At 40.5% G+C, this 24,812-nt stretch overlaps 1 protein-coding gene and 1 gene segment (V, D, J or C); one reads left to right on the plus strand and one right to left on the minus strand.

The window, feature by feature from the left end:
* LOC311092653 (Ig mu chain C region membrane-bound form-like) overlaps positions 1–24,812 on the minus strand; it is a 302,681-nt gene that overhangs the window by 205,821 nt on the left and 72,048 nt on the right.
* Positions 10,546–14,098, plus strand: LOC311097038 (uncharacterized protein). The gene is made up of 6 exons (XM_084136501.1): positions 10,546–10,898; positions 11,253–11,353; positions 11,725–11,946; positions 12,097–12,230; positions 12,570–12,643; positions 13,524–14,098. Exons 3-6 carry the CDS (start codon positions 11,942–11,944, stop codon positions 13,677–13,679), a joined length of 369 nt encoding a protein of 122 aa, XP_083992627.1. The 5' UTR covers positions 10,546–10,898; positions 11,253–11,353; positions 11,725–11,941; the 3' UTR covers positions 13,680–14,098.

The raw sequence follows: 24,812 nt of genomic DNA on the forward strand, positions 1-24,812 counted from the left end.
GGTTGAAATAATGTCAGTTGTTGTTTTAATGTTGTTAAGTTTTTTATTTTGTTTGTTTGTTTGATTCAACATACAGATTTTGTAAAAACAATGTCATGTCTTCAAGGAATACATAATCTTTGAATTATTATTATTTCTAATTATTATTTTGTTATTTTAGCATTGTATGATATTTTGATCAAAACACCACTTCAAAAATCTAAATTTATGTTAAAATATAATCATATTATTAACAACAACAACAACAATAATAATAATAATAATAATAATAATAATAATAATGGATATAATTTCAATCTCAAGAGAGAAGTACAAGCAGAAACTTTTTTGCTTTGTGTGATTTTGTTTGGACTTACAATTTTGTGTTTGCCTAAAGCTTACCATGCAGGATTGCATTTTTATTCACACTGTCATCAAACACTATTTGACCAACTAATCAAATATAGTATACAAATAAAACTAAACACACATTTCTTTAAACAAAAAAAAAAAAAGAAGAAAGAAAAGTAATCTTTTCCATTACCACGCTGAAACAATTTCTATTGGTTGTTTCACCTTCTTTGATCATGATTGGTTAATATGACTGTCATCTACGTAACTGGCCAATGACAACCGTGCGCGCCTTTTTACTGGTCAAGTTTGAAAATACGATGACGACGTGTGTGTGCTACTGCTCGGCAAGATTACTCGGTCTTTCCTTATGCCTGTTAAATTATTATTTTAAACTAATTTGCGTTGTGACATGTAAACGGAGGAGAACAGAAGCTGATATGTGAACACAGAGGGGAAGGTCGGTCTGGATGTGTGAGTCGTGCAAACATTTTGGTGATATCAGGTAAGAGAACATTTTTCAGTCTCTATTACGTAGTTATGTTTTGTGTTCATGTCCTATTAGTTTAGAAAAAACAGAGATCAATTAATATATATTTAAACGTTTAGGCATTACATTAAAATAAGTGGATACGAATGTTAATATAGTTCATGGTAAAATATATAATGCAGGTAAACAAATCTTGTGTTAATGAAGTTCATTAACTTCACAGAAATGTTCTGTGTCAGTTAACTTTTACACACGGATAACGGACGTACTACAACCTGCAGCTTTGTGTGTGTGTGTGTGTGTATGCGCGTGCGCGTGTACTTGTACCATTGATTTGATTACAGTAAGATGCTAATAGTGATTAGCGTATTAGCACGTTGTAGCCTCTGATGTCAATGTTAGTCAGCTAGTTTAAAACTCAAACACATGAAAACCCTATTGGAAAAAATATATAACTAAAATATATTTGAAAAATTTATTTTATGCTAAGTTTACTACAAATGCATTTACATATTTATGTACTTAATATAAATACCCTGCAATTGTACTTTGGTATCCTAAATTATATACTTAAAGTCAATAAGAACAACAAATGTTGTACTTAATGCAACTTTAGTTATCTGGAAGTAGTGCTGAGGTTAAGTGTATTTGATTTTGCTAAAGTGGAACTATTGCATTTGATGTATTTATTTATTTTTCTAGGGAAGGAGCATCCGAATGAGTAAAGTGACTGATATAACTGTCATTTATATATGTATATATGTATATATATATATATATATATATATATATATATATATATATATATATATATATATATATATATATATCTCAAGCACTGGAAGAAGATTTTTTGGGGAGAACACAACAGGCACCCAACAGAGAGACAAATCCACCACGATTATCAACTTCAGTAAGATGCAAGTCAATTTAAGCATTGCTTCTAAACCTTACATTGTGATTAATATATTATGTAGTTAAAAGTATTATTCTCATCATCAAAAGTAATTTCATCTACCAGTGACAAATCTGAGTAACTTTTTATCCTTTTGTCTTTCTTTCTCTAAAGTGACAAAGAAAGGAGAACATGTCACCATCATCAGTCCTTTATTTAGTTCACTGAAGAACATCAAGGGAAAGACCCTCAGACGTGTGGCGACAGGTAAAATTATTAGATGGTCTGTTTGATTTTGGTGTACCAATTTGCTTTTTTCAAAGCTACAATTGTGTGATGTGACGTGACATGTATGTGCAAAAACGGCTGCCCACTGCTCCGGGTGTGTGTTCATAGTGTGTGTGTGTGTGTGTTAGTGAGTATTGAACACACACACACACTGAACACACACCCGGAGCAGTGGCCAGCCGTTTTTGCTGCGGCACCCAGGGAGCTATTGGTGACCATTTGTTCATGTTGTCTGAATGTTTAATAATGGCAAATGTTGGTACAATTTAAATACGTTTTGTTTAATATTGTTTAAAGGAATGGTACAAATTAAATCTTTCTTTTTAAGGACTTATCAGCCCCCTCCATCCCACCTCAGATTGACCAAGGATCCAGATGAGTACTGGCAATTTGGTGAAGGATTGCACTGTCACTTCTGGTATGAATCTATTAACCTTTTGTTATGTGTGAGGTGTTTTGATTTTACTTAATTTAATAAAATTTACAAAATTAGATTTTACATAATTGACTTAGAGTAGTAGTAATTTTCACTAAAATGAAAATTACCCCATGATTTACTCACCCTCAAGCCATCGTTAGTGTATATAACTTTCTTCTTTTAGACAAATACAATTGGAGTTATATTAACTATGGGGTTGGGTTAATAAAGCCCTTCTGGAGCAAGGCCATGAGTTTCCAAAAGTATCCATATTTAATACTTTAGAAAGTAAAATAACTAGCTTCCGACCATACATAGTCTACTTTTGTATAAAGCACAACTTACGCAACTTGTGACGTCAGAAGTAGCGTAGTGCATCATGGGGTAGCGTAAATATCAGCAGCACGTCGCATTACTCGCATAAGTTGCGCTTTACCCTTAAGTGGAATCCGTATGTTTGTTTGCCCAGAACCTAGTTGTTTTAAATATTAATATTTTTCTAACACAAACTCATGGCTTCGCTTCAGAAGGCCTTTATTAACCGCGTAGAGTTCTTATGTAATGGATAGATGCACTTTTTTGAGCTTCAATCTGATGGATGCAATGGTTGCAATCCACTGCCATTATGCAGCTTGGAAGCATCAATGTGTTTATTAATATAACTCCGATTGTATTCGTCTGCAACAAGAAAGTCATACATACCTAGGATGAGTAAATCATGGGCTAATTTTCATTTTTAAAGTGAACTACTTTAATACTATGTGTAGTTAGGATTCTGAATTAAGTGTAATGTTTCTCTACATATCAGAAATATACAGAGCCACTTATTAGGGGTGGAACGGTACACAGGAGTCACGGTTCGGTTCATGCCTCGGTTCAGACATCACAGTTCGGTACGAGTTCGGTACAATGGAGGAAAAAAGCAAAGCAAAACAAAAATGCAGAAGGCTTGTGCATGTCTCAGGCTGTACCACCAAAGGAAAATAAATTACTTAAGCCTTGTATTTTTTAAATAAGTTTTATTAATAAAGTAAGGCATAGAACCAGTTTATTTGTAGTGCACTGACAATAGTTTTATATAATTAGTTTATTAATTAAATTAATAAAAAGACAAAAAGACCTTGAGATATGTTTGGTAATTGTACCTGAATGAATTGATTTGAATTAATTTGCTACATTTCAGATTAGTATATTTGTTTTCCTTAAAATTTTAATTAACAGTAACTTAAACACTTTGCAGTTTGAATGATGTCCTGTATAAACAAAATGACGGAGTATGTTTTTATGTTTACACTGTTCGATCACACCTCACACACACAAATTTCAGTAAGCACTTTGCGACTTTTCGATCGCGACCGCGCCTCTCTGTCTCTCACACACACACAATATATTCCAGCATTGCAATCTTTACATCGCAGCCAGCTTCAGAGCTAAGGCGGGGCTACAGATTAGGTGTCCCTAAAGAACCCGCGTATCTAACAGTAGTTCCACATTACATTCATTAATTTGCACACAAGTTTTATTTATTTTTATACCGTGTATTCTCCGTGTAAATTTATGCGCCGAACCGTGACGCCCGTACCGTTTCGGTTCAATACGAATACATGTACCGTTCCACCCCTACCACTTATATTATCAGAAATTAGAGCTGAAATTGTTGAAAGATTTTGATCTCGATTCACATACCCACGCAATATTTTCCTAAATGACAAATGATTTGTCTTAAACCAGTGGTTCTCAACCTCTCCTGCAGGGACCCCCTGACAGGCCATGTTTCTGTTTTAACCCTGAGATGGCACACCTGATTCAATTAATGAGTAGTTATTAGAGTAGGAAGAGTAGGAATTAGTCAATTAATCAATTAGTCAACTACTCATTAAGCCTTTAATTAACTGAATCAGGTGTGCCATTTCAGGGTTAAAACAGAAACATGGCCTGTCAGGGGGTCCCTGCAGGAGAGGTTGAGAACCACTGTCTTAAACCTTTGTCAAGTAAGATCACAGTGAACATTTATATCTGCGTTGGCACTGTCAGTAGCCACATTTACATGGAAATGTTTTGTTTCGATCAGAATGAAATCATTCTGATTGATGAATCTGAACATAGTTTTTACATGAATGCTAAGTCATCAGGTTGATGGGCATTTATAAGTCACAAGCTTCAAATCTGATTTAATCTTTTTGATGTGAACGTAATATGCAGTTTCCTGCTGTTGTCACAAACTAACCATCCTCCGTTGTTTTAAAAAGCAGACTTATATTTACCTATATTTCAGGTCCTTATTAGGAGACGAGGAGTACACAAAGCTTTGCCGTGCTGCTTATATTAATCAAGCAGTAACAAAACAATGCCCAGATGCCCAAAACAAGGCATTTGCAGATGAGAGTCCGAAACAAGCACTTGTTGGACAACGTTGTCCTGCACCACTTCACAGAATGATGAGTGGGAAGATCATTTTAGATTGACACAACAGTCATTTATTATATTCTTAAATAATATTACAACAACATCAGCTCTTAATTCAAATGATCACAGAAGTACTGAGATAAAAGTTTATAGTTCAGATATAAACACTGTCTACAGTAGCAATCAAAATAGAGTAAATCAACTTTTGCAAGAATCTTGACAATTGAAACTTTAATCATTCATTCTAGAGATTCGTTCAAAAACGCTGATTCATCCAGTAATGAAACACGTATTTTAGTCATTAAATCATTCATTCAAACTTTTTTTTTTATTCAGATTCATATTCATTTTAAATCGATTGCAGAAATTAACATTTGTCAGAACCTCTAGTAAATTACATGTTATGTTGTTAATTTATCTGTTCAGAATCATGATCTCTGTCTGAAACACTAAAAGAATCAGATTCTCATTTTAACAATTCTAACTTGTTATTAAAACTGTGACTCTGAAGTCGAGCCATACTGGAAATTTAAGAATCATCCACACCTGTGATCACCTCAATTATTTTCCAAAGACACAAAGAATAATATTTTTATATTTTTACTTTAAAAGCAATCATAAATCATTAGCAATAAAAAAATAATTAAAATACTTTAATTATGCATCATTTTGTCGGCCCATTCTATCATGGACTGAGAATCTGATTGTGAGAAACTACCTAATATTAAAATGACTTGAGACAAATAATGTATTATTATTATTATTATTATTTTTGTTTATAATTTTTTTTAAGGGTTAACTTGTATCAATTAATGAATTGATGCTTTCAAACACATTGCATATTCATACTTTATAAACTGGTTTTATTAAAACAAAATTAAATGAATAAATAAACAGTAATTCTCTGTTGATTTCCCAAATGCCCTTCCAGTGACATTCCAATACCATGACCATTCCAATTGAAGTTTAATGCTGTTTTTGTTTTTTATCCTGAGTAAAAGTTATTTTTTCATAAGGTATTGTGACATGTGTAAGTAACATGATTTCTCTAAAATCCTAATCTCTAAAAAAAACAAATTTGTTTTGCAGAGGCTCTTATGAAGACTGCTCAGATCAACTGGCAAGAAACTGAGAGGGAACACTCAAAATAGTCTGGGACAAGAGATGGAGGACAGTGTCCAGAATGCACAAATGACTGTCTGCAGTGTAAGCTGTACTGGTACATGTGTAGTTGCTGCTTCTTCTAACTGTCCCCAATTTATTTCCTGTTCAAATGTTCAAAGCTTTCAGTAAAGACTGGGTCAAATACAGGTTAAAAGTATGTATTTTAACAATTAGGTATAGAACTTTAAGGAGATACTCTTTAATCTGACATAAATCTGCTTCTTTAAATATTGTCTCTGGAATTTCAGAATATAGCATAATATGATGGGTAATTTCAATAAAATTTAAATTTGAAAAGATTTCAATCTCACTGTGTGCTCTAATGCTTTAAAACTTGTTTGTGTGGTGTTGCTACTCATTTAGATGGAACCCAGATGATCCCTAGTTGGGCCACATGCATATGATTCCTAGTTGGGCCCCACCTAAAGCCCTGTGAAATCCTGCATAAAACCTAAATGAGTAAGTTGCTGGGGCCAACATGGAACCCATGGACAAACCCACTTACAGCCCATATTTCGGCCCATGTAGTAACGTTGTAGTACCTACAAAAAAACTAAAGCTGGGACCAAGAAAGGTCTTGTGCATGTAGCCCAGTTGGGGCCCACCTTTTTGTAAGTGCCATCCTATATGAAATCCATGTGGGCAGTTGGTATGGGGCCATTATGGAACCCGCAGACAATCCCATACAGAGCCCATTTTTCAGCCTATTTCGAAACCCACATGGGCCCCATATACAAATGTCGATGGGGTTAAGCTGGGACAGAGATGGGTCTTGTGCATTTTGCCCACTTGGGCCCCACCTAGTACCAAGTGCAATCCTACATGAAATCTATCTGGGCAATTAACATGGGGCCATTATGGAACCCGCGGACAATCCCATACAGAGCCCATTTTTTCAGCCCATTTCAAACCCACATGGGCCCCATATACAAATGTGTACTGGGTTAAAGCTGGGACAGAGATGGGTCTTGTGCATTTTGCCCACTTGGGTCCTACCTAGTACCAAGTGCCATCCTATATGAAATCTATCTGGGCAATTAACATGGGGCCATTATGGAACCCGCGGACAATCCCATACAGAGCCCATTTTTCAGCCCATTTCAAACCCACATGGGCCCCATATACAAATGTCTACTGGGTTAAAGCTGGGACAGAGATGGGTCTTGTCCATTTTGCCCACTTGGGTCCCACCTAGTACCAAGTGCCATCCTATATGAAATCTATCTGGGCAATTAACATGGGGCCATTATGGAACCCGCGGACAATCCCATACAGAGCCCATTTTTCAGCCCATTTCAAACCCACATGGGCCCCATATACAAATGTCTACTGGGTTAAAGCTGGGACAGAGATGGGTCTTGTGCATTTTGCCCACTTGGGTCCCACCTAGTACCAAGTGCCATCCTATATGAAATCCATGTGGGCAGTTGGTATGGGGCCATTATGGAACCCGCGGACAATCCCATACAGAGCCCATTTTTCAGCCTATTTCAAACCCACATGGGCCCCATATACAAATGTCGGCGGGGTTAAGCTGGGACTGAGATGGGTCTTGTGCATTTTGCCCACTTGGGCCCCACCTAGTACCAAGTGCAATCCTACATGAAATCTATATGGGCAATTAACATGGGGCCATTATGGAACCCGCGGACAATCCCATACAGAGCCCATTTTTCAGCCCATTTCAAACCCACATGGGCCCCATATACAAATGTGTACTGGGTTAAAGCTGGGACAGAGATGGGTCTTGTGCATTTTGCCCACTTGGGTCCTACCTAGTACCAAGTGCCATCCTATATGAAATCTATCTGGGCAATTAACATGGGGCCATTATGGAACCCGCGGACAATCCCATACAGAGCCCATTTTTCAGCCCATTTCAAACCCACATGGGCCCCATATACAAATGTCTACTGGGTTAAAGCTGGGACAGAGATGGGTCTTGTCCATTTTGCCCACTTGGGTCCCACCTAGTACCAAGTGCCATCCTATATGAAATCTATCTGGGCAATTAACATGGGGCCATTATGGAACCCGCGGACAATCCCATACAGAGCCCATTTTTCAGCCCATTTCAAACCCACATGGGCCCCATATACAAATGTCTACTGGGTTAAAGCTGGGACAGAGATGGGTCTTGTGCATTTTGCCCACTTGGGTCCCACCTAGTACCAAGTGCCATCCTATATGAAATCCATGTGGGCAGTTGGTATGGGGCCATTATGGAACCCGCGGACAATCCCATACAGAGCCCATTTTTCAGCCTATTTCAAACCCACATGGGCCCCATATACAAATGTCGGCGGGGTTAAGCTGGGACTGAGATGGGTCTTGTGCATTTTGCCCACTTGGGCCCCACCTAGTACCAAGTGCAATCCTACATGAAATCTATATGGGCAATTAACATGGGGCCATTATGGAACCCGCGGACAATCCCATACAGAGCCCATTTTTCAGCCCATTTCAAACCCACATGGGCCCCATATACAAATGTGTACTGGGTTAAAGCTGGGACAGAGATGGGTCTTGTCCATTTTGCCCACTTGGGTCCCACCTAGTACCAAGTGCCATCCTATATGAAATCTATCTGGGCAATTAACATGGGGCCATTATGGAACCCGCGGACAATCCCATACAGAGCCCATTTTTCAGCCTATTTCAAACCCACGTGGGCCCCATATACAAATGTCTACTGGGTTAAAGCTGGGACAGAGATGGGTCTTGTGCATTTTGCCCACTTGGGTCCCACCTAGTACCAAGTGCCATCCTATATGAAATCCATGTGGGCAGTTGGTATGGGGCCATTATGGAACCCGCGGACAATCCCATACAGAGCCCATTTTTCAGCCTATTTCAAACCCACATGGGCCCCATATACAAATGTCGGCGGGGTTAAGCTGGGACTGAGATGGGTCTTGTGCATTTTGCCCACTTGGGCCCCACCTAGTACCAAGTGCAATCCTACATGAAATCTATATGGGCAATTAACATGGGGCCATTATGGAACCCGCGGACAATCCCATACAGAGCCCATTTTTCAGCCCATTTCAAACCCACATGGGCCCCATATACAAATGTGTACTGGGTTAAAGCTGGGACAGAGATGGGTCTTGTGCATTTTGCCCACTTGGGTCCCACCTAGTACCAAGTGCAATCCTACATGAAATCCATCTGGGCAATTAACATGGGGCCATTATGGAACCCGCGGACAATCCCATACAGAGCCCATTTTTCAGCCCATTTCAAACCCACATGGGCCCCATATACAAATGTGTACTGGGTTAAAGCTGGGACAGAGATGGGTCTCGTGCATTTTGCCCACTTGGGTCCCACCTAGTACCAAGTGCAATCCTACATGAAATCCATCTGGGCAATTAACATGGGGCCATTATGGAACCCGTGGACAATCCTACATGGGGCCCATTTTTCAGCCCATTTCATACCCATATGGGCCCCACATACAAATGTTGGCTGGGAGCCTAGGCTACTTAAACATCTGTAATGTGAAAAAGCTTTTTCAGGGCAGTATAAAAAAAACAAAAACGTTTTTATGATCCGTATTATTAAAAAATAAATAAAATAACATTTTAGAGGTTCTGCAAGGTGTATGTAAACTTATTACTAAAGTATAATGTAACAAAAATCATAACATTATTAGACCCCAAAATGTTGCAATGGTTATCACGTTCTCATGTTGCTATGGTTACTATGTCAAATCATCGCAATTTCATGACTCACAGGACTATAATTTAGCGGGTTCACTAGCACATTTAAATGTTGTTATCACTCCTCAAACTTTACAGTGTGAATGTAACCACTGGTCCTCTAGAAGCATGAAAAACAAAACTATTATTTAGATCGTCAATAGCGCTCCCTTTAAGCCATCACTTAGGCCACTCTGACTGAAACTCTCATCATAAACACTGAAGTTGTCCGCACTGCAGTGAATCTCTTATTTACATCGCGTCTAGACTTTGTTGTTTATAAGGAGATTTTTGCGAAAGGATAAAGCTCGCGCTGAATTTGAACATTTTGAGTGAATTCTCCGCATGGTGACTAAAACGCCTCTGATTTGCCACTGCATTCATGCGCGTAATATACATGTCTGTGATTGGCTACAATGCTCAACGCTGAAACAACTCTAATGTTAGCTTTGTTTCGTTTTTGAATAATAAAATATTGTGTCCTACAGTGCCCGGACTCGACTGTACTCGGCAAATTTTCCGAGTCTAAAATGTCCGAGTCCTTGACAAGTCCGAGTACAAATTCACCCGAGTGCGTGACAAGTCCGAGTTCATTCAAAATTGGACTCGAGTCCGAGTCCGACCAAAGAGTATAGAAGCCCAAGAGGCGAAACTCTGTTGTGTTATGGGTAACAGTCTGTAGATGGCGCTGCGGAGGCGCGTCCGCCATTATGGAATGAAAGCTGCTGCAATCGTTAGCGCCAGTCAATGGCAAAATCCATTTTAGTAGGTGTTTATAGTTCATGTGTGCACTTGCTAGATTGCACATCTTTTTTGTACCTTTCCGCCTCACTGTAAAAAATCCAACTCACAAAAAGTTAGACTAATTATTATATTTAAGTTAACTGGACAATTAAATGCAAAAAAGTTGGCTTAACCAGTGAAAAGACGTTGTTTCAACAATTGTTGGACTAACTTAGTATTAATTGTAAAATCGATTTGTAAATGCAAGTTAACAAGCATGCAAGTTGGGTTGGAGGTTGGAGCATGCGCATTGTAACGACCACGAAGTTGGCGCATGTGCAATGAAGCGCGCCAACAACGAACAGACTTGACGAAGGAGCCATTTTAAGCATCTGCGTGCGAGACCGTAACGGACCTACTCACAGCCAACGTGTTTCTTCTTTCTTCAGCTTATTTACAACGCGAAAGCCATCATTTTCTGTAAGTATGTATTTATATTGAAGTCGTTTGTAAAAGTACATGTATCATCTTGACCGCAGAGCCCTGGTTACGGCTATTCATTTTTTTCACGAGCAAGCTTAACTAACGTTAAGTCTCCTAACTTAAGTATTCAGCATGTAAACTGTTTAGAATATAACCTGTGTAATCGTAGTAAGTTAGGAACAAGTTCGAAATCGCCACTTATTATTTTAAACTAGCTTTGACGTTATAATGCACTATGTAACATTTCATTTGTGCAATACACCAAAGACATATTTTGAAGTCGACTCTTCATCTTAAATTTAAACTCACACACCCTTTACAGTGGTCTAATATTTGAATTTCATGTTTCAGACTGAGCTTTTTATCTGTGCCCTTCCGGCTTTCTCACGTGTTTCCAGACTAACTTAACTTTACTCGACGGAGTCCACAAGACTGCAAACGTCTAATTTAAAGTAAGTATAATTTTATGGAGTTGATTTAGATTTGATATTATTAACAAATACATGCAGAAAAATCTATAAATTTGATCGAATTTGCAAATGTATTTTGCAATCCACAAACATGCATTGATTTCAACTTGTGTCTTCAATGAATTTGATCTAATTCAAAGTACCATAAATTGTGATACATTTATACAAAATAGAATATTTCTATTCACAAACATGCTAATGTTTGTCCAAATCTCTGCACATTTATTTAATTCTGAATTTCACAGACACAAGTTGAAATGCTGTTGTTTGTGGATTGCAAAATACATTTCAGTCAAGCTCATGGATGTGTGTGCATGTATTTAAAGGTGCAATATGTAACTTTTTTTCAACAGGAAAAGAGGAGGAGATGACAGGATCATCCCTAAAGGCCAGTCTGATTATTCTCTGGAAAAGGAATGGCTCATCTTGGTTGAGGAAATGAAGAAGAAAACCACAAATATAGTGTTCATCAATCAGAAAATGAGCTTGACTTTCTCCCTCTGACAATTGTGGAAGTAGTGCCAATGGTATCTGAAGTGCTTGAACGATGGCCTGCCCCATTTCTTCCAAATGAGGTAAAATAAAGAAGACTGAAATTAAATTAATTGGCTGTAGATTATCTTTAATACAGGTTATTGTTGTGTTGCTTGTAAATGTCTGTTGTAAGCCATGTGAAGCCAGTTAAACAATGTTACAACCAAGACCTGTTTTATTTCTATCACCAGTTATTGTGGACCTCCACGAGACATTCAGAGCATCAACACACCAGCACACTACGCAACTCCTCGAGCTACGCAGAGCAAGAAAGGGGGCATTTGGAACAGAAATGGAAGATCATCTCAAAAAGCTTGTTCAGCAGGTAACTTGCTGATAAACATCATGTGTCAAAGATAGTTTTAAAAACAAATTTATCAGAGCTGTTTGCTATTATATAAAGAACACTTTCTGAAGATATTTTTGAAGGAATATGACAATGTATACCAAGTTTACACTGGCTGATTAGACTGATTTTGGTCCTGAACTTAGAATACTGCATACAATACTGATTTCCTATTCAGCACATCTGACATCTGATTAGGTGGCTCATTAGCAGAGGCTCTATGACTTCAAACATACATGCAAACTCATAACAAATTTAAATTAATAACTGTGCATTAACGAAATTTGTTGTTGTTTTTTGTACCCATTTTTTTTTTAGACCACAAATATTGTGACTCAGAAAGCAACTGTCCTGGAAGGTCTCCCATGTTTCTCAGTGAAGATTCATGCCTGGTGAGTATGTTTCATTACTTCAACAGATATACAACATCTTACCAAATGACCATGTGTGACTAAAAGGAATGTGAATTTTTGTGTTAACAGCAAACAGATTGTTTTGATGATTCATTGATTTGATTCAAAGTATTTTTTTGCAAGTACAACATGATTTAGTCAATGATTGGGTATGCAACATGTTAACATGTTTTAAATTATAGGCCAGATCATTATCATTTACTAAGATTTATACCATCTTATAGTTTTTATTAGTCTGGTTGACACCAAAACCTTCTATTGAACAAAATGAGCAAACGACTGAATGAACAAACAAACAACTGGATCAATGAATGAATCAATGAACAGTAACAGATAGTATAATATTTGCTAGCCAATTGTAAACCTTCGTTGTATCTGAGAGTGGGTCTGGGGAAGGTTCATTCACAGCCCATTTCCAAAGGGGCGTCACCAACGGACGTCGCTCAAATGCCTCTGGACGCAATTGGATAGACCTAAAACCAATCAGAGCGATCGTCATCGTGTAAAGCCTGCTTCAACATTTGTGATTGGTGCCTCTATTTGGAAAAATTGGAAATGGGCTTGAATGGGCTCTTGGCCAGACTGACTTGCAGAGCAAATCTCAAAGTTTGTCAAGGTTTTCCCAGGCTAAGTTTTTATACTTCTATGTGAAATAGCTTATTCAGGGCAGTACTAAATTGAAAACAAGACAATTGTTATTTGTGCGTATTTGAGTGCATTTACTTGGAGATTCTGCAAGTGGGATGCAAACTTATGAGCACATTGTATAGGATTACTTTATGGTTCCTTAATGTATCTTTTTTTGTTGTTTGTTTTTGAGGTTAGTGTCAAGTGATATTGATTTATTCTTTATTATTAGGACAAGACTCCAGAGGACAGACAGACCAGAGGGATGAAGGTGGGAATCCTTGTGGTGATTGAAGATGATGCACTTGCATACCTGTTTGGCCTTTTGTTTGCCTTGGATTTTGAGTACCCAAAGCAACTGAAATACATTTTGAGAAGGTGTTCATGAAGATGGCCACTCATTGCTCTGCTAGGATACAGTCCCTAAAAACTAAGCTATAACTGTGACGTTGCATTTGTGAGCTGTTTGGATCAACTTGAGGCTGTGATAAACATTGTGCAACTGTTTCAGCACTTTCAACACAAACGTTAACTTGCACTTATAAATCTGCTCATTTTGTAACATTTTCAGTGTTAACAATTTAAAATGTTAAACATTTAAAAGATAGAACTTTTAAAGTATTTAAGACCATTTGAATGTGAGAACTACTGAATGTGTTAATGTACTCTTTAAACTCGTGTACATTTAATGTACTCTTTAAATGTGTTAATGTACTCTTTACTTTTTTAATGATAATGAGTATGGCTTAAGTGTTAAACATTGTTTCCATTTCCACACCAATGTGTTGCTGCTGATGTAAAATAAAACCTGGACCAAAATATCAAGCCTGTAGTTTTAGCTTTATTTTTTAACCTTGTAATAATGTTGATTTAAAAAAAATGTAGTCAACCGAACATACTTTATTAAGTAATGTGAAAATAACATTAAAAGTTGAAATTTTATAATTTTCTAATTTTTTTTAACTACAAAAACTGAATCAGCTGAACAAAAGATCTTAAGTTGGGAGAAATGTGACTTTACTTAGTGAATTGAGTTAAGTGAACTACTTGATTTAAAAGTTGAGTAAACTCAAAAAAGCCATGCAGCAAGTTGCCTCGAAATTTTAAGTTAAGTCAACTTTTTTTTTTTTACAGTGCTGTAATAGGACATTCACAGATTGTTTTTGTTCTTGCCACTGAAACGTTCACTGTGTGCACTTTCACTGAAGATGTTGAAAAAACAAGTTGTTCATATTTTTGTGATATTCTATGTAAAATATTAAGAAATGTTCATTTATAATTTTATTTATTTATTTTTCCAAATCATATATATGGTGATGTTCACTAATTTCAAAATCAACATTTGAATAAATATCTTATTACTTATATCTAATTACTGTGTGTCTGCCTATAGCCTATATTATTTCATGAATTTCTGTTATTCATATAACAAGGAAAATGCATAATAGAACATAAATATTGATAGATTAAAGTTTTGCAATAATTTTATAATTGTATCTTTGCAAACCGTAAGTGGTAGGCTAATGAAGCCGATTCAGTGGGGGACATAGCCTACTCTTACTAAAAAGTACTATAGGAATCTTATAGTATTTTGGGACAAAATATTATAGTAATCTTATAGGAATACTATAGTAATTTGGGACATACTACAGAAGTACGATAAGACTACTATATAAATACTATAGCAGCTTTAAAATATTATAGAGGTATTACAGAACATCACAGAAGTATGTTATGTTCTGTTATGTTCTGTAATACCTCAATATCCTAGAGCCGCTATAGTATTTCTATAGTAGTCTTATAGTACTTCTACTATTTTCCTAAGGGTAATTAGGCCATGCATAACCAACACATAGACGTATATTTTCTGTCATTTAACGTCATTTAACGTCGGTCATCCTCATTAATGTATTTTAAATTGTTTTCATATTTAGATATGACGGCCAGAAAAAATTAAGTTATGTTAAGTTTTTGTTTTGTTAAGTTTTTCAGTGCCATTGACTCCCATTATTTTTCAGCGTTTTCCTTCAGTTTTCAGTCCATAATGGCGGCCGCGCCGTCACGTCATGGGGGCAACTGTTGCTATGGAGCGTTCTATTGAGTTTCGCCTCTTGGGCTTCTATACTCTTTGGTCCGACTTTGAGTACCCCAACTCTAATCATAACTAAAAAGATGTTTGAGGCCTCTTTAATGTCCAGGTACAAGTCAATGCTTTTTCTTTGTTCAATGTGCACAGTTGATGGATTGAAGCCGGTTGAAGCTCTTAATTTCAAACTCTCAAAGTGCACCAGATTGATACATTTAACCTTAAAATGTAGCTGGAAACTGCACTGTCATCTCCATCTCAATCAGTCATCACCATGCATGGTGTCACTGAGGGCTTCTCCACCATGGCTCCTCCCTTCCTCAACGCTGCCGTGGTATTCCATCCTGCTGGTCTCTGGCTCCCTCTACTCCCTCTACTCTAGACTGCTTTGCCTGCTCCTAACTGTGTTTGTCTCTTTCCTGTTCCTCGTCCTCCACCGGAGCCTCCGCTCAGTTTGACCAAAGACGCACCTTTCTGGAGGGGGCGTACTGTAACATATATTCTCTGTTTTGATTCTGTTTTCCTGTTTGCCCTGTTATTGACCTAGTTTCATGAGTGTGCCAGTTTGTTCCCTTGATTATTATTCCATTCACCTGTTGTTCAGTTAATTCATTTAGCCTGTGTATACTCCCTGTTTTCTTCAGATCTTTGTTGAGTCTCGTCTTGGTTATGATGGTGGATGAATTTCCCCCATGATTCTTATATGAATTCTTAGGATTATTGGATTAAAGACTTTTGATTGAGCTATTGTCTTTGTGCACTTACTTACACAGCGACTCGTGACAGTGCACAATAAAGTTCAAGTACAAGTCCACATTTGCTTGCAGAGTATATGGTTTAAACAAAGTAATAATTACATGCTTGATGCAAAAATATACAAAATCAAAAAGACTACTGTTAAACATCAAATGTCAGTGTGCATCTAAGAAAAGCATAAGGTTATTCTAACAGTTCAGTCAGGAGCTCAGAGAGGTTTCATTTTGACAGTATCACCAGGAAACACCTGCATATTTGTGGGAAGAATCTATCCGGTCTGTTAAAAATATATTACATAAACAGTCACAGTTAGCCATTTCAGTTTTAATTTTAATTGTGATATTTAGTTCAGCAAATACAATATAAAGATTGGATTTTAAATACCAACAGCCATTAGGTCACTTGATGGAGTTTTCGGTTCCTTGCCACTGTTGCCTTTGGCTTGCTCAGTTGGGGATATTTTGGGGATATTAATTTAATTTTATCAATCAATAAATTTACACTAGAAACAACCTTGTTGTGTTATTTTGGTTTAATGCTGTGAAGCTGCTTTGATGCAATCTGTATTGTGAAAAGCGCTATATAAATACACTTGACTTGACTTGACTTGACACTAAGATTATCAACAGAACAATCTCATTTACTCCAACTAAACTGTGTGTCTCATATTTTGTTTCTTTTTTGAATGGGCTTTTTTTGAGTTTTACTTACTCCCAAAAGTTGATATATATATATATATATATATATATATATATATATATATATATATATATATATATATATATATATATATATATATATATATATATTGGTCAATGTAAATACATTTGACAAATCAATTGGATAAACACAGTAATTTAAGTTTACGAAATAAACCAAACATGTGAATGGAGATGCGGAGGTTTTAGTGAAACTGAAAAGGTTGTATAGCAGGAAAATAATAATGGCATATAGGGAAAGAGGCATCAAAATACACACACTCAATACGATAATATTCAGGAGTCATGACATGCAGTAAATTCAACAGAGATGTGCTGCAGAGTGCTGTACAAAAAGGTGCATCTTCATACATAGATCATGTCATATTGAGGTTGCCCCTTAACATTGTTGTACAAGATGTAGAACATTTGGAGCCAAACTCTATTATAAAGCCCTTCTTCATTTCTTTTTATTTAATAAATAATAATAATAATAATAATAATAATAATACAATTGTAAGAAAAGCGGAATGATTAAAGATCTCTTTATTTATTTCTGTTCTATTTCAGAATGTATCATTTAGGATCTATAACTAATTGAACTGTGATGCCAGTTGTGCAGTAATAAAAAATATTTCAAAAATGAAAAAATAAAAATAATACCTTTTTAATTTTCTTGTAGATTCTCTGTGTGAAGCCTTAAGGTGAAACATGATGATGAAAAAGAGAAACACATTATGGATGAAGTGATCATTAATTTACAGATGTTTCTGACATTTTTGTTGTGAACTAAAATACTGTGCCCCACCCCCCGTATACACAGAGTGACAGTCCATAACAAAAACAGACCTCTCACAAGAAAGCTTTTCATCAGATCCTGGTGTTTAAGTTCCAGTCTATATTGTGAGTCTGCTTGCAGAGTGTGGTTTAAACAAAGTAAATATTATTTTTGATTCTAAATATATAAAATAACAAGGTTATTGTTGGAAAGCAAATGGAAGTGAGCCTTATCTAGTGAAACGATCGGTCATTTTGGTCATCGGTCACAACATGTAGCCTAGGCTATACCTTTCAACCTCAAGTCGATATACTATCGATACTATATGGAGAAACATTTGTTTTACTGTTTGTGCATATTTGTTCTTATTTTTAATAACAAAGATAAAATAACAAAAAAGCTATATTGTGATTAATATGGTAGGCTAATTATTATTAATGCAAATAATTGGAGGAAATTATGCATCGAGGATCGTTTTATTGTGGAATCGTTACCTTCTGAATAGTAATCAAATCGAATCTCGAGGCAAGTGAAGATTCAGACCACTAAGCCAGACGAAATCCACCATTAGCACGTTCTCATAACAAAGGAGAAAAATAAATCTAATAAATACCAAATCTTGACAGCATGCACGACACGCAGGCATAGGTCTATTACAATAATGCTGCATCCTTTAGGGATTTTTTTTTGTTGTTGTTGTTAATATTAGCATATATTTGTAAATATGAATTGCTATATTTAAAAAAATCTTCTTTCACGTCTGAAGGACTACCGAATATGCAGAAAATGTCAAATGCATCCATTTTGATTTGGCTCTCCATATCTGTTATACAAATGTCATGGGTTTCATTTGAACAGTTTTTGTATGGGACTTTATCACTGTGCCCCCCAGCCCAGTCACAGTGATATACATGAGTGCAAAAACCAGCGCCATTATGTCGAGTCATTTTTTTCTTCTTTCAAAATCTCCAATGACTGTAATGCATTCGCATTTAATAAGGTGATATTATTTTCACGTTTTTCCATAACAAACATTTTTTTAATTGTATTTTTTCTTATCAATCGTCGACCACTGATATTCGTCACACCACCCTTGGCCTTGATTAAACAGTAATAGAAATAGAATAGAATAGAAATAGTAAAAATCAAATCAAGGGTTTATCTCACAAACACACGGGTAAAATGCACATATATAAAGTCCCCATAAAAAGAAAAGAACAAAACAGTCTGTAGATATATTGTTTGCTATCCTTTTTTTCTTCTTCTTACATTTCATATGTCATGTTGAGATGCTGCTTGCCTCTAGCATTTATGAACGGTTTTGCAGGCTTCTCTGTACCTTTACCAATTTTTAATGTGCTTTGTTTGACTTGTCCAAAAAAAATTATTAATTATGTTCATGAAAGTTAAGTAAACATGGACCCTTGGAGAAACAACTTGATTGATAATTTTGTATTTCTAATAATATTTCAATTACAGTAATATTTCATTAAAATGTATATTCAATTTATTTGCAAATAATTTTCCATTATAGCCTATTAGATTTTGGATTAAGTATTGATCTTCTTACTGAGGATAGCAAACAAGTGTTTATAGTCTGTGCTTCCTGAATTCAACTGTAAAAACTAAAGGTGCCTCATATATCCTGTCGGATACTCAATGAACTTAAAAATGCAATGCAAGTGCCTCAAAGCTCTTTCTCCTATATAGGGTTACTGGTGGAGCATTGACAATCTTTGCGGTTCTTGCTGGAACTTATGGGATCCTTTAAGCACTTTATATTCAGTTCAGAGGTTCTGGGGTCACCTTTTCATCACCATGAGACCTCGAAGTGCTTTGGGGGAAATTAGAGGAACTCGAATACTATAAAAGGGTTATTATAAGATATTTTAACATTTCCTGGAATTCCTGGAGATGTCAAAGCCAGCATCTTGAGGAACCCAATGGTTCTGTGAGGCCACGATAAGATTTTATTATCCTATTATTATTACATTTACACTTTTAAAAGAGATGTGTTAAAAAACAACACACAGCATGTGTTGATGATGGTATTTTGACACATGTTGTGCTGTGTATATTTTTAACACACAATGTGTGTTAAAATGTAACTCTGGATAGAATAGCACTGGGTGGAGGAGAGTTTGTGTTTATGAAAAAATATTATAGGTATATTTTATATGGTATCCCATAAAATGCTCTAAAATAAATAAAACAATACATTCAAATAAATAAATTCAATCTTAATTCATGAAACCTTAAAGATTAACGGGTGTTTTTTGCAGCCAATCACATCATGCCTCTTTTTCAATGTCTTTTTCAAATGCTGCTTTCACTTGTTATTAATAACCAGATTAACTTTATTTCCCTTTCGTGGTCACTCCGAGTTACGTCGGATGACGACGAATGGGGTTTCGCTTAGAAAGCCTGTCGTCTTCGAGTATATAAAACGAGCCAGTGGCAATGAAATGCCATGGGTCTGCGGAATTTGCATAGCGTATCTCCGCCCCACGCCGGGGGTATATAAGGAAGTACGCTGGCAACATGCAGATATGTTTTCGCTTCGGAGCCAAGAGTTTTCTTCACTCCTGCAAGCCATTCTGTATCATCTTCACTCTACGAGACGAGCGGCTCTTCAGTGTGTTTGTGTGACGGCGTGTTCCAGCGAGATCGCATTGCCTCCTGCTGATCTGTGCAGTGATCTGCCGACAGTGAGTGTGTTTTTCTCTGGGCGCTTCAGCACACTGCTGAGCTTGTCCTCTCTCTAAAAGAGCTGCACGCGGCACGTCTTTTTCAAGACGGTTCGCCCGTGTATTACTGGATGTGGGCGCGTGACTCATCTGTTTAACGGTCGCGAGCGCTGTTTTGCGTGTTGGGCTTAATCACGCTCGGCAGCGCTCGTGGATGAGTCATGTTTTCATTGCGGGAACATGACCATCGCAATGTTTATAGATCGAGACTCAATGATCTCTGTGTGAGAGTCCCCTCTGCCACACCCCAATCTATCTCTTCCTAAAAAGAAAAACGAGAGGGATACTTTGGCTGGTGGCCAGGGTGATCTGAGGGTAATGGTGTCGCATAATTCCGACGAGCTTTCCTCGGGCCACACCCCCCTCCACATCGCAAACCGTGGGGCTTCCGTGTGTGCCTGGTTCCTCTCGGGGACCCAGTGTTTTCATTCGGGACTCCAGCAGATGGTGTCATGTCACTCACAGCATCATAAGGAGGGCTTGATTCCTCTGGAAATGAGGATTCGACTGCGTTGCCTCCCTCGGGAGTGTCAGCGTTAGTCGAGTCAGATCCAGAGCTGATGGCCATGCTTTCCCGGGCAGCTGAAAGCATCGGTTGGAGTGGCATCCTCCCCCCGAGCGCTGTAGGCTTCCCGGATGTGCATCAGGACGCTTCCGGGCCGCGGGAGTCCACGTGACTTTCACGGCCCGCGGGCGTCCTCCGCCTTCGCTGCCCTTGATCGTGAGGTGATCTTGGTCTGTATGTTCTCTGTCACTATTGTGACACAGGCATGCAGTCCTGTGTGTCGCCTTCGCCTTCGAGGCAGTGCTGACTCTGGAGTTCTGTCAGAACCGGCCGCAGTGGAACGCTGGTCCTTCCCTGGCCAACACTGACAGAATGCGGAAACTCGACCACGCCCCCTTGCTGGGACGCTATGCCTCCCATGCACACTACTGACCTCGCTCTCGGGCGACATCGGTACCTGCGTGATCCTGGGTCAGGTGGTGTCCACTAGAGTGGTCCAGACAAGGGCTTAGCCAGGTTGATGTGAGGGGGTCTGGGAATTCATTTTCTCAGCTCCCCCATGTCCCAGGCTGGGCTCTTTGGCCACCAGAAGCAGACTCAGGTCCGTCTGCACTGATGGTCATCCATCCGTGTGGTCTCCTTAGTTTGCTTCCCGCCAAGGCCACCTCCATGCGGCTCCTCCCCTCAGGCCTTCACCGGCCCTGAGCAGGAGGAGGTCACAGGAGGGCGGCGCTGCCAGTCTCCGCCCCTTAGATTGCCACGCCAGTCTAAGCAGCACTCTTGAGACGGGCAGCTTGGTCGGCGGGGTGGTTGAGGACTGCGCCCAACAGTCTTCGATCTCTCCAGAAGCGGACTGAGGCTTCTGCACTGACGGTCATCCGTCCGTGTGGCCTCCTTAGTCTGTTTCCCACCGACGCTACCTCCATGCGGCTCCTCCCCTCGAGCCTTCACCGGCCCGAGCATGAGGAGGTCGCTGGAGGCTGGCACCGCCTGTCTCTGCCCCTTAGCCGACTAACACCTGGTTAAGCAGCACTCCTGAGATGGGCGGCTTAGAGTTAGGACTCAGTTCTCTCAGGAGCTGGTAGCAGGACCACTCCTTCCCCCGGTGGAGGGCTGGGGGAGAATCTCATTCAAAAAGAACTGATGCTCTTTCTCTGAGCCCCAAGAGGCTGTGGATGACAGCACGCGCCGCCCACGGGCCACGCTCCTCTCATCCCCCTCTGTCGCCAGACCCCTGCCAGAGCACGCCCCCGTGGGACGCTGGTCCTCCCCTGGCCTCCTCTGGCAGGACGCGGCTAATGACCGTGCCCCCGCACAGGGCCGCTATGCCACCCTCGCCTGGGCCGGTCATTCCGCCTCACTGCCCCACCGACGGTACGTCTGTGGTTCCTATGACCCCGCTGGCGCAGTTTCTGGAGGCCTGGCTAGAGCTTCCCAGACTGTCCCGCTGGGTCGCGAGAACCATCAGGCTCGGCTATGCGATTCAGTTCGCGCGGTCTCCTCCCCGCTTCAGGGGAGTCCGCTTCACTATGGTCGGTGGCAATGCCCCTGTCAGGAGAGCGGAGGTCGACACCCTACTGGCGAAGGGTGCGATCGAGATTGTCCCTCCAGCCGAAATGAAGTCCGGCTTCTACAGCCCTTACTTCATTGTACCGAAGAAATCCAGTGGGTTACAGCCAATCCTCGACCTGCGCGTCTTGAACCGCTCCCTTCACAGGCTGCCGGCAAGATGCTTACGGCCAAACGCATCCTCCAGTGCGTGCGGCCGCAGGATTGGTTTGCAGCGATCGACCTGAAGGACGCCTACTTCCATGTCTCCATTTTACCTCGACACAGACCGTTTCTCGGTTTGCTTTCGAGGGGCGGGCATACCAGTACGCGGTTCTCCCATTCGGGCTAGCCCTGTCTCCTCGCGTCTTCACGAAGGTCGTCAAGGCAGCCCTTGTTTCTCTCTGGGAACACGGGGTTCGCATCCTGAACTATCTCGATGACTGGCTGATTCTAGCTCACTCTCGAGACCAGGTTTGCGAACACAGGGACCTTGTGCTCCGGCACCTAGCTCGTCTGGGCCTTCGGGTCAACTGGGAGAAGAGCAAACTCTGCCCCGTGCAGAGGATCTCTATTTTCGGTATGGAGATCGACTCGGTCGCCAAGTGCGCGCAGCTTACGAGCGAGCGCGCGCAGTCACTGCTGACTTGTCTTCACCAATTCGAGGACAAGAGTGCGGTTCCACTGAAACTATTTCAGAGGCTCCTGGGGCATATGGCATCCACAGCCGCAGTAATGCCGCTCGGATTGCTTCATATGAGACCGCTTCAGCTTTGGCTTCGCGATCGAGTCCCGAGGTGGACATGGCAACACGGCACGCTCCAAGTCCCAGTGACTCCAGCCTGCCGTCAGACCTTCACCCCGTGGACGAACCTCAGTTTTCTACGGGCCGGAGTGCCCTTAGAACGAGTTTTCCGGCATGTTGTTGTATCAACGGATGCCTCCACCACGGGCTGGGGCGCCATGTGCAATGGACATGCTGCCGCGGGCTCCTGGACAGGACCCCAGCGCCTTTGGCATGTCAATTGCCTCGAGTTGCTGGCTGTATGTCTCGCCCTGCACCGCTTCCGTGCGCTGCTCAAGGGTCAGCACGTACTAGTCCGATCAGACAATGCCGCGACAGTAGCGTACATCAACCATCAAGGTGGTCTACGCTCCCGCCGTATGTCGCAACTCGCTCGCCACCTCCTCATATGGAGTCCGAAGCATCTGAGGTCGCTTCGAGCCATTTATATCCCGGGAGACCTGAACCAGGCAGCCGACGAGCTGTCTCGGCTTCGGCCTCTCGCTGGAGAATGGAGACTCCATCCCCAATCGGTCCAGCTGATTTGGGATCAGTTCGGCGACGCACAGGTTGACCTGTTTGCTTCCCACGACTCGTCCCACTGCGACCTGTATTATTCCCTGACCGAGGGCACGCTCGGCATGGATGCACTGGCGCACAGCTGGCCGCGGGGCCTACGCAAGTATGCGTTTCCCCCAGTGAGCCTCCTTGCGCAGACTTTGCGCAAGATCAGGGAGGACGAGGAGCAGGTCATTTTGGTTGCCCCGTATTGGCACAACCGGACCTGGTTCTCAGAACTGGTACTCCTCGCGACAGCACCTCCCTGGCCAATTGCTCTGAGGAAGGACCTCCTTTCTCAGGGACAGGGCACCCCTTGACACCCTCGTCCCGATCTTTGGAACCTCCACGTGTGGCTCCTGGACGGGACGAGGCAGGTTTGAGTACCCTACCACCAGCTGTGGTGGCTACCATCACTTCCGCTAGAGCATCGTCCACGAGACATGCCTATGCGTTGAAGTGGAACCTCTTCGTCAACTGGTGTTCTTCTAAACATCAAGAACCCACGAAATGCCCAATCAGTGTCGTGCTTTCCTTCCTGCAAGAAGGGTTGGAGCAAAGGCTGTCTCCCTCCACCCTGAAAGTGTATGTTGCCGCCATCGCCGCACATCACGACGCAGTCGATGGTAAGTCTCTGGGAAAGCACGACCTGATCATCAGGTTCCTGAGGGGAGCGAGGAGACTGAATCCTCCTCGTCCTCCCCTCGTACCCTCTTGGGACCTCTCAGTGGTTTTAACTGCCCTGCAGAGTGCTCCCTTTGAGCCTCTGCAATCAGTGGAGCTTAAGTTTCTGTCAATTAAGACAGCGCTCCTGGTTGCATTGGCCTCCATCAAGAGGGTAGGGGACCTGCAGGCATTTTCGGTTGACGAAGCGTGCCTGGAATTCGGGCCGGCTAACTCTCACGTGATCCTGAAACCCCGGCATGTATATGTGCCCAAGGTTCCTACTACCACCTTTTGAGATCCGGTAGTGAACCTGCAAGCGCTGCCCTTGGAGGAGGCAGACCCAGCCTTGGCACTGCTCTGTCCAGTACGCGCCCTCCGTGCTTACGTAGACAGAA

This window comes from Abramis brama (genome assembly GCF_963993115.1).
Source record: "Abramis brama genome assembly, chromosome: 1".
In the NCBI taxonomy this organism is placed as follows: Eukaryota; Metazoa; Chordata; class Actinopteri; order Cypriniformes; family Leuciscidae; genus Abramis; species Abramis brama.

Coding starts and splice junctions, on each gene's coding strand:
- LOC311097038 (XM_084136501.1), top strand. Junction 12,231..12,569: donor TCAAAAAGCTTGTTCAGCAG/GTAACTTGCTGA, acceptor TTTTTTTTTTAG/ACCACAAATATTGTGACTCA. Junction 12,644..13,523: donor TCAGTGAAGATTCATGCCTG/GTGAGTATGTTT, acceptor CTTTATTATTAG/GACAAGACTCCAGAGGACAG.